The sequence below is a fragment of the Xiphophorus maculatus genome, chromosome 16, assembly GCF_002775205.1.
Source record: "Xiphophorus maculatus strain JP 163 A chromosome 16, X_maculatus-5.0-male, whole genome shotgun sequence".
In the NCBI taxonomy this organism is placed as follows: Eukaryota; Metazoa; Chordata; class Actinopteri; order Cyprinodontiformes; family Poeciliidae; genus Xiphophorus; species Xiphophorus maculatus.
Window position 1 is genome coordinate 12,533,283 of NC_036458.1, and position 10,552 is coordinate 12,543,834.

The 10,552-nt window shown below is 40.5% G+C and overlaps 1 protein-coding gene across 1 annotated transcript; it reads left to right on the forward strand.

Moving 5' to 3' along the window:
* The first annotated feature begins 283 nt into the window (after positions 1–283).
* Positions 284–10,423, forward strand: LOC102231357 (transcription factor AP-4). Its single transcript, XM_023349437.1, has 7 exons — positions 284–721; positions 3,557–3,722; positions 4,420–4,518; positions 4,623–4,793; positions 4,877–5,020; positions 6,393–6,560; positions 6,704–10,423. Exons 1-7 carry the CDS (start codon positions 633–635, stop codon positions 6,854–6,856), a joined length of 990 nt encoding a protein of 329 aa, XP_023205205.1. The 5' UTR covers positions 284–632; the 3' UTR covers positions 6,857–10,423.
* The last annotated feature ends 129 nt before the right edge of the window (positions 10,424–10,552 follow it).

The following is a 10,552-nucleotide window of genomic DNA, read 5'->3' on the forward strand; positions in this document are numbered from 1 at the left end:
TTACAATGGTTTTTATTGATTAAACTCATTGTTTTGTTGTTTGTGTGTTATTGTCTTTAGAATCACCGACTGAGTGATTGCCGCAATTTAATCCGCGTATTTAACCATAAATTATATGTCAATATTTTCTTACATTTTTCCCAGTTCATTCTATCAGATTCTTTTGGCTTCTCTCTGCACTAAATAGTCCTTTGTTTACACGCAGTTCCCCCTTCTCTGCGGAAGGAGGCATTTGGTGGTGCGGTGTGTGACTCCTACCAGCTGTTTCCCGCCTTGAAAGCAATCCGATCAGCTGCACACACACCAACACACACGCACACAGAGAGAGACACGGTCATGCAGAGGGAGAAAGCAAAGGGGAGGGAGAAGGAGAGGTAGAGCGCCACACACAACGAGGGAACCCCATCAGCTGGAAGTCGAGTAACATTACAACTCTCGGTAGCCTCAAAAAGAACTACAATACACGGACGAGGGATTCGGATTTACTTTGAGGAATTAACCCGCCTCGGATCACGGGATTTTTGTCATCTGTTTCCCTTTAATCTAAAGGAGATTGCCGTTTTGTTTTTCATTTTATTTTATTTTTATAAATTTTTTTTTGGAGAGGGGGGCCAAACTGGCGAGAGGCGAGCATGGAGTATTTCATGGTTTCAGCTCAGAAGGTGCCCCCGCTGCAACATTTCAGGAAAACGGAGAAAGAAGTGATTGGTGGTCTCTGTAGGTGTGTATATAAATCACATGTGCTCCATTCAGCATGATTATAACTGTAAGAACTGTCCACGCACTGAGGCAACATGTTTGATCTGATCTGTTATTGTGTACACGACCTGCTTACGGGGGAACTGCGGGCACTAATTAACACCAAACACCGGCGTTACACTGCAAATGAGCGGCTGGGTGTCTTATGCTGCCAGTGCAATATCTCCTGTTTTGTATTTTGCTCATTTAGTATAAAAATTCACGTATTTTGTGTCTAACAAACATTAACCACGTGGTTCCGTGCACACCACGCTGCTACTCCGCTCCAGAGCACATCCCACATCTATTTATCCTCAAATAATCTCTTATATAGGCGCTGTAATTTGCATACGAAAATGAAATATTTTGCTGCCGATTACTGTGGTCCTTTAAAGGGCCAGTTTTCGCTCCACACGCTACTGGAAGGAGCTGGTTTGCTGAAAGGGAGCCGAAGTTATTGTGGGTAGTGCGGCCATGCTTGTGGCTTGAGCTAAAAGTGATGAGGGGGGGGGGTCTGGTGTTAGTCTCGCGTTGTATGTTCTTCTAACCGTTTTCTGTTGATGTAAAATACAAACAGCTGTCGTCATATTTGCCCTTATTCTAAGTTGCGATAAAATAATTGGGGTTTCTGTGCTGCTTGCTGGCGCTATCGAGCCACCTCCACTGCGTCTTTTCATCCCGCACCTCTGCCATGCTGCCTGCCGCATTGTTGTAATGGCGGAGGACATGAAAAAGTCTGCTCCGAGCACCGAGGTGCTGTCGGGCTCTGTGGTGACCGACTGGCTCTTCTTTTAGCGGTTACAAATATTGTTTTTAATACATTTCAGATAACGGGATATTTGGTGTTCGAGGGTAGGCAGGAATATTAGAAGTTGAGTTATTAATAAGGGGGTGTGTATGTCACGGAAGGCCCGTCGATACGTCGGCAGCCCTGCTAGTTGAAGGAGGCGGAGGAATCTTGTGCTGCTTGCTGCTGCGACTGCTGCTGCTGCTGGCGCACGGGTATTCTGGGAAATGTAGTCTTATTTCTGTTTGTCCCAAATCATCCAACAGTCAGCTGGTGTTTGGTTAGCAAAGATAAAAATAAACAAGATAGTATAATAAATGTTGTTATGCTGATATATAAATATGTATTAGTGTCATAAGCTTATTTAAGTTTATTATTGAGATTTTCAAATATGTGGTCTATTTTTCAATGTCAGAATTGGAGCTTTTTTCTCTTAGCATTTTGTTGTGAATTGTTGATTGTTTATGATTGTTGTGGTAATACAAAATATCGTCCGAAACCTTTCGGTTTTTTCCAAGACAGTTGGGGAGAAAATGTACATTTATGAATTTACCAAATGCATTGAGACTTTGTTGCCAGTATCTGAACACCAGTTTCTCTAAAGCACCATGTGATGACCAGCTGATAAAGATTTATTGTTTGAATATCTTTAAACCACAATATAATTAAATAGAAATGAGCCTGTTGTTTATTTGTGCTTGTCCCTTTCTGCATTGGTTTCTAGCGATGCATCGATCAATCACCCAGAGATCATCTGAATTAGCTACTTTTCCCTTGACTGATTCTGATTATTGATCCATAGGACAAACAAGGAAAATATATTTTTATATTTTTGTCCTATTCCTACCAACTCACATTTGTTTTGGGCATCAATGTACAAAATGTACGTTTTGCATAGTTTTTTTTTTAGGTTTAAAAAATATGGTAAAGGCTAAGGAGATGCTATTTCATACATGATTGGGGATTTTTTTATGTAAAATTGATATTTGTCAGAAAAGACCTGATTGATGCAGTATTACATGTGAAATGCAAGATAAACTGACTGTGCCACCAGGTTAAGATGACCCTGGCTCTGCAAACGAAAGTATAACTGAACAGTAAAATGAATGGAAGTCATAGAATATTATAGAATAGAAGTACGTTATTCATCCCAGCAGGGAAATTACTTCGCAGTTACAGCATAGAGACAAGACACAATAACAATATGTCTCTGGACTGGTGAAAGATTTTTAATTTCTAAATCTGTTGCTCATCTGTTTACAGTCTATTATTTATTACATCAACAAGTCAGTCATTACAGCCTTATTTGCTTACTTTGTCTTGCTCCCCTTTAAAAAAACGCACTTTAAAACAGCTTGGTGGTAATCTACTGTTAGGGAAGGCAAAGCCCAGTTGTATTGGCAGTGCTGCAGTGATGCTTTGTGTCTGTGTGTATCTCCACACTTAACACTCACAACGCGCATGCACATTTTTTTTTCTCATCTGTGTCTGCACAACAGTTCCCAGTGTTTGCACTGAGGCAGCTGAGTCAGTACAGATAAGAGCCTGGCAGGAGATACAGAGGTGGAAGCAGAGGATGTTGCAGGAAGCGCTCTTAGAATTTCCCCTAAATTAAATCCCAGCACCTGGCTTACGAAGGCTCATTTTGACTGTTTTAAAGTATGAACATATTAAAATTGTAGTGGTTAGAGGCAAACACTGCCTGTGTGCTGCTTGTAGAACAAAATATCGGTTTACCTTTTGTTTAAGTAATTAATTACTGCTTTTAATGCAAGGCTGCACAATATACAATGCATTTTAAATGGAAATATTTTTTACACTAGTCATGCCATTGGCAGGAAAAATAAGGTAACAAAATGAATAAAACTGCAACTAATAAGTGCTTCATAATAAATGCATAGTTGCCGTATGCATTAAATGTTTCTGCTAAAGTTAAGCGGTTCCTGACTCACAGCTGAAGGCTTCCTCTGTGCTCAAAATTTATTATCAACTAACGGATTTGCTTCCCTCCCTGTTTTGTTTCCCCCTCAGTCTGGCCAACATTCCTCTGACCCCAGAAACAGCCCGGGACCAAGAGAGGCGAATTCGCAGGGAGATTGCCAACAGCAACGAGCGTCGGCGTATGCAGAGCATCAATGCTGGATTCCAGTCACTTAAAACACTCATCCCACACAGCGATGGGGAGAAGCTCAGCAAGGTGGGTCACAAACTGTGGGCTTGAATTAGATTAGGTGATGAGCTTGATCCAACGTGCTTTGAAAAAGTATTTATTCTGCTTCAACTTTTTCACATTTTGGATTGTAAGTGCTAGACCAACACATGGAGGTCTTAATTGTAAAATTGAAAGAAAATGATTCTTGGTTCTAGAACAATTTTTTTTCAAACAAAAATTGCTCTTGTGCTTCTTTTATTTAGTTCCCTTTACTCTGTCACCACTAACTACAATCTAGTGCAGTCAAACGCCTTTCAAAGTTAGTAAATGCAGTTAACAGCAAACATGTAATAAGAAACTTCTCTACCGGTAAATTCAACTTCTGGCTTTACATACAGGACGCTAGCGAAAAGCTTTGCTCTAAAGATCAGCCTGAATACCCCAACATGGTGTTGGCAGTATTATGTGGTGGGAAGCTTTTTCTTGAGCAATGACAAGTGAGACTTGAGACTAAGGGAAAGTTTGCCTTCCAACAAGACAAGCCCACAACTGGAGATATGATGTAATGGCTAAGATTTACATCTAACTGAGATTTAAGTTTTAGCCACAAATCTGATTTGTGGCAAAACTTGAAAATGGCAACGTGAAAAAGGAATATTAATACTTTTGAAGTCGCTGTTGCTGTACGGGTTTGAACTTGCTGTTTCAACCTCTTTGTTGTAACAACTTTGATGTTCTTCAGGCTGCAATCTTGCAACAGACGGCAGAGTACATCTTCACTTTGGAGCAGGAGAAGACGCGGCTATTGCAGCAAAACAGTCAGCTGAAGCGGATCATTCAGGTACGGGTACATCAAGTTGCATAAATATTCCTATACGTTTCTTCGGTTTTAGCACTCATCTGAACCAGATATCTCAATCTATGTTTGTTTTTTTTTTCCCCCAGGAGTTAAGTGGCTCGTCCCCGAAGAGGAGACGGGCGGAGGAGAAAGATGAAGGGATCGGCTCTCCAGACATCCTGGAGGAGGAGAAGACTGAGGATCTGAGGAGGGAGATGATTGAGCTGAGGCAGCAGCTGGAAAAGGAGCGCACAGTCAGGATGATGCTGGAGGATCAGGTGACAGTCGGGTGGGAATGAACACACAGCTGTTTTAAGTGCGTGACTGACGCACCTTTCTCCCGATGCGTCCCGCCTGGCAGATGCGCTCCCTGGACGCTCAGCTGTACCCAGAGAAGCTGAAGGCGATCGCCCAGCAGGTCCAGGAACAACAAGTCCAGACGCAGAGTCTTGTTCGCCTGCAGAAGCAGCTAGAGAGGGACCTCACTCCAGCACACAGCCCTCAGGTTCAACACCAACGTTTCATAAAGAATTCAGCTTTTGTTTAATGACTAAATTTAGCTTTCAGAAGGTGTTTTACTTTATCATCACAAAATATTTGAAATTGAGTTTATCTTCAATATATGTCAGCATCTTTGTTGTGATAAAAGACTCAGAATAACTTTGACTGTCACATATGCAGAGCCTTGCAAAAGAAATTTTCACCCCTTGAACTTTCTCACATGTTGTCATGTAAACAATGAAATTTAAATAAAGTTTCATAGATTTTATTGAAATTCGATATAGGGGTGGGCATTGTGGACTTAGGATATATATATATACGCAATATTTTGCGGTGCAATTGTGATGACGATAAAAATTATGATTTAAAAACTTTTTACATTACTGTGAATGCATGACATAGCATTCATAACATCACACACAGATACTATTCTTGAAAAATATTCTCAGTAGAAATAGTCTTCTTCAGCGTGCAAGTTACTGAAAGAAGTGTGATTTGTATCACTAAGATGTACACAATAACTGTATTTAATCATGTTTTTCATTTCACTGATATTTATTGATGTTAAATACATTTTAACATCAATTTATTTAATTAAAATAGTAAAAACATAATGTCCGTTAATACTGTCACAGTTTTGCTTTTTATTTAACATCATTAATTGAAATTGATCAACACATCAATAAGTCAAAATGCCTGTCATAAAACAGTTTTCACAATAAATTGTACAATACATGCCAATTCCTAAATTGATGTCGTAGACAAGTACAAAGGAGTGCATTATTCTGAATAGTGTGGAGTGCATTTGTATTTATTTAGCCCCTTATGGAACCATCATTTGCTGTAATTACAGCTGCAAATCTTTGCGGGTATGACTGGTTCAATTATCAACATCAATTGATATGAAACACTTACTGTATATTGTGATAAATGTTTCAGCCATATCATCCAGCCCTAGCCTTGGCCATATGAGCGTTTAGGTATGCATTAATCTACATTAGTTCATTGTTGTCTCTGGTCTCTCCTCAACAATATTCCTGACTTATAAGTTGTGTTTCCTGTTCTTCATTATGTCGTTTGTTCTCTAACAAACCACTGAGGGATTCACTGAACAGCTGTATTTACACTGGGATTCAGCTACACAGGTTTTACTTGCTGGGTGACTTTTGAAGGCAGTTGATTGCCTGGATTTTATTTCGGGGCAGCAGTATCAAGGAGGTTAAACACAAAAATGCACCTCATAGTTTGTAGATTTCTATTGCCTGTGTGATAGAAACAGTGTTTGATTCAATTATTTGTTAAGCACCTCAGGAATATTTTTTGCATATTACGTTGTTAGGGATCATTAGAATGATGTGTAAATATCGTTCTTTCAGGTGTTGGCTCCTGCTACCCCGCCCGCACCCACACATCATGCCACAGTCATCGTTCCTGCGCCCGCACAAACTCCCCAGCCCCATCATGTTACCGTGGTAACCATGGGCCCAACATCGGTTATTAATTCCGTGTCCACATCTCGGCAGAACCTGGACACCATCGTTCAAGTAAGCTGCACTTAAAACTTAAATTATCTTTCCTTCACATGACTCCTGCTGTCTTTTTTTTTTCTTTTCTCCACCACATCTGACCACTAGAGGGCGCCTTAGTCTCTGACGTGCCTCCTCTATTATTCCCTGTTTGCCTCCAGGCAATCCAGCACATTGAGGGCACCCAGGGGAAGGGTTTTGAGGAGGAGCAGAGGAGGGCGGTCATCGTCAGCTCGGGGCGCATCCTCTCCGACGCTGCGGGCTCAGACACGGCCTCCAACAGCGACGGACCCGACGACTGCTCGCTGCCTTGAGCTCGCCTGCCTGAAGGCTCGTGTACCCTACACCTTCATACACGCACACACTCACACACAGAAGGGCCCCAAAGCAGAACAGGGCTATGGGAGACTACAAACTCACAGCACTCTTGTTCTGTGGACGTAAACCGGGATGGTAGTCGGATTATAGCACTCATTTTGACTACTTTTCCCCATCTTCTTCTTTACATCAGATTTTACAAAAATAGGCGCCTGAGAAGGTTTACAATTACACATTCACAACCGTAGTTTTTCTCTTTTTTTTTTTTGCTTAACTACAACCTCTGCTCTTTTCACCTACACAACAAACTCTTGTCTCTTCATGACTCTTTGGAACTATTATTAAAGCTACTAATTGATTTTTATGAACTCTCGGTCAAACTGGAAACTGGACTTTCAAACGCCTGTTAAACATCTCCATCAGCCGCCAGGACTGTCCTCCCGGCGCTGTCCTGAAGTCGTGTGGCTGATCAAAGAAATGGGAAAGAGGCCCGCGGGTGTGACGTCGGCGCCCGCCAACTGAGCGTGATTATTATGAAGATGGATGCCCTTTCGAACAGCTCCGCTCGAGAACCATCTGGGCTGTTTGCAAAGACACTGTGAGTTTGCAAGACTGTCCTAAAAGTTCTTTGTTATTTTATTAAGTCAAAATTTCATGTTTCTATCTTAAATGCTCCACTAGAAAGTAAAAAACAAAAAAAAAACTAAAGGCCGTTTTAATGGCTGACTGGTGCTCATACGAAAAGAGAGTACACTTACTGGTTCACAACTTTAGTTTTGTTGATTTTTTTTTTCTGTTTGTTTTTGCTGGGCTGGGATCCCAGTAATCCCACATCTTGCTTGTTTATTCTTTTACTGTTAACATCCTCTACTTCTGAGTATAAAAGCCCCTGGCCTGACGTATAAGCTAATCTGTTGGGCCATGATGAGTACTTTTGAGTAGGGTGTGTGTCTGAGTGTTTTAAGGCAGCGGGACTTCGTGGTGCCCAGGACTCTGGCAGTCTGAAACGCCACCACTTTAGCCTTGAAATGCACGACTCATTTATACGAAAAGGACGCATACAATCACTTCTTCGCTCGGTCTAGAGAGACTGTTTTGTTGCTTGTTCCGCCTTTTGGGACATAGGAGGATTATGGTGAAATTTGAGGAAGAATGCCCAGAGAACTCGTTAGTGTGCCATTCACGGTGACGACTGAATTTACTACATATGCTCTATGCATCTCCTAATATCTGTCCTTTTCGTACGTTTTCTGTTTCATTTTTAAATGTAATGACTGGGCGACTTGTAGCGAAGAGAGGTTACAGTTTGCCTTATTATGAGCCCTTTTGGTTGGCTGCAGGGAGGCCATTCCTTCACACAGCTTCAGAGAACAATCTGGAAACTTTTCATTTGGGGGCAACTGATTTTCACCTCTTTGATCAGACTTGTAAACACCAGGCAGATGTCATTAAATATATAAATATATATTCCCAATTATATAGTTATTTTTGGGTTTCTTTTAACCCAAAAATTTGTTTGCCCCAGAATGAAACATGTTGGTAGTTTACAAACTATACTAAAGGTAAATTAATGCAAAAATTGTGTTTGGGTATACAGTGCCTTGCAAAAGTATTCAAAACCTTTTAACTTTTCTCAATTGTTTCACATTAATATTATTCTTTTGATTTTATGAGAAAAGTCAACACAAGGTAGTGCATAATGGTGAACTGGATGAAAAGAAATATCCTCAAGCAGGTTGTTCTTTCATATGTTTTGCTCTATTTATTTAAAAAAAAAACATTCCCACAGCATATAATCCTGCTTCTAACCTTCTTCTTAGTGGTGATGGTTTGTTCAACAGGATGCAAAAGTGTGAGTTTGCCACAGATTTTGACTAGGCTGATCTAACATGCATGTGTTTTGATCTAAACCATTTCATTGGATTTCTGTATTTTCAGCCTCTCACAGTTTTTCTTCTAGATACAATTTGGCTAAATTCTATCTCCCATCAGTTCTGACAAGATTGAGAAAAGTTTCCCTACTACATGATGCTGCCACTACCTTGTTTAAATCATGGAAACTTTGTGTTGGGGGTCACATGTAGTGTGTGTTTTCTGCCACTTATTGATTTTCATGTAGGCCAGTTCTCATCTCATCTGACTCAAGCACCTTCTTCTACATTCATGACTTGTTTTTACGCAATTGCTGATTTCTTGTAGTTTTTTGTTTTTTTTGTAAGCCCAAATTTGCACACAAGTGATTTACAAAGCACTTGCAAAGTAAAAAAACAACATTTAAAACCATACATGTTTTTCTTTTCTCGACAGTTGTGTGCTTCTTTATGTTGGAATTTATGATCACATGTTCCTAACTAAATGACTATGTGGTGTGAAACAGTTCAAGGGTTGTGAACACTTTTGCAAAGCACTGTATGTCTAGATTTGAAAGTTCGAGACCCCTTGGTGTGAAATATGTGGGGGAGGGGTGGAGAAACCTCCATAATAAGACATTCCATAAGATTGTATCGAAGGTTTCCTGAGATCCTGCAGAAAAATCAAATCACAGTTAGGACTTTCGGCTCATCTCAGCATTTAGAGTCGACTGTTTGAGCTTTGAACTGCTGGACAGACTGTGTGTTAAACCCCAACACTCCTCGTCACGATTGACGAGATTTGTGAATTCCCCTTTAAACCTGTTGATGTCAGGTGTATCAGTTATTGTTATAGGAAGAAGGGGAGGGTCGCTGGAAAACGGAGGATTTTTTTTTTTTCTGGTTCTTCCCAGTATCTGCATTGGAAAGTTTTCCTGCTGAATCCCAGAACTGGTTGCTCTCCGTTGCGTCTCTTTATTCTGTGTTTTGTGTTACAAAGTTATTATATGGGCATATCAGATTGTCAGATTAGTGGGGGAGGGACTAAGGATCACTAAATAGGGTGAAGATTACGAAGCACTTACTGTAATATACTGGAGTTTGCCTCTTTTTTTATGTGTAAAGGAGGATCTCCTCAGCTGAAGCTCTTGAGGTTATGAGTTAAAAAAAACCGCACAGCTGTGTATCCCCCAACCCTCCATGTCAGTCCTCCTACATTTACCAGTTTACCTTTCATATCTTCTTGCATCTTTTATCCTGTCATTTTATGTATTTTATCTTTTTTTTTTTGCAGCTCAGTTCCTTCCCTATTGTTTTTATTTGTTTCATTCAGTTTTTTTTTTTACTTTGTTAGACCGGTCAGTGCATATGGTCATCAAGAAGCTATTACGTTTTTTTTTTGGTTTTTTTATGTTTTGGGGATAAAGAGGCTTGTGCCTTTGTAAAGACAGAATAATAAAGTTTGTACTTTGTTTTTTAAACATTTGGCTCGTGTGTGTTTTCTTTTGTTATTACAGCACCAGCAATGACATGAATAGCTCTGTTTGTCTGGCTGCCAGTTCAAATCAATGGCGGTCGTTCGGGCCGTAAAGCCCAAGTGTTTGCAGCCGAGTGTTTGGTAGATGGGCTGTGGAAGAACCCCATCCAGCCCCTCCTTCTCTTTACAGCAGCTAAATTAAGAGCGACCACTTTCTCTGTGACAGCGACCATGCACACCATTGACAGTGGGTGGCATCTTTTGTCATTTCCTGAGACGCAATGAACCAATCAAAGCTCCTTGTTCCCCAAAGATGCCGCAAGTTATTATTCTAAATGATTATTTTAACTTATCTTCATACAAAT

Coding starts and splice junctions, on each gene's coding strand:
- LOC102231357 (XM_023349437.1), top strand. CDS start 633: ATGGAGTATTTCATGGTTTCAGCTCAGAAGGTGCCCCCGCTGCAACAT. Junction 4,794..4,876: donor GGATGATGCTGGAGGATCAG/GTGACAGTCGGG, acceptor CCCGCCTGGCAG/ATGCGCTCCCTGGACGCTCA. Junction 5,021..6,392: donor CTCCAGCACACAGCCCTCAG/GTTCAACACCAA, acceptor TCGTTCTTTCAG/GTGTTGGCTCCTGCTACCCC.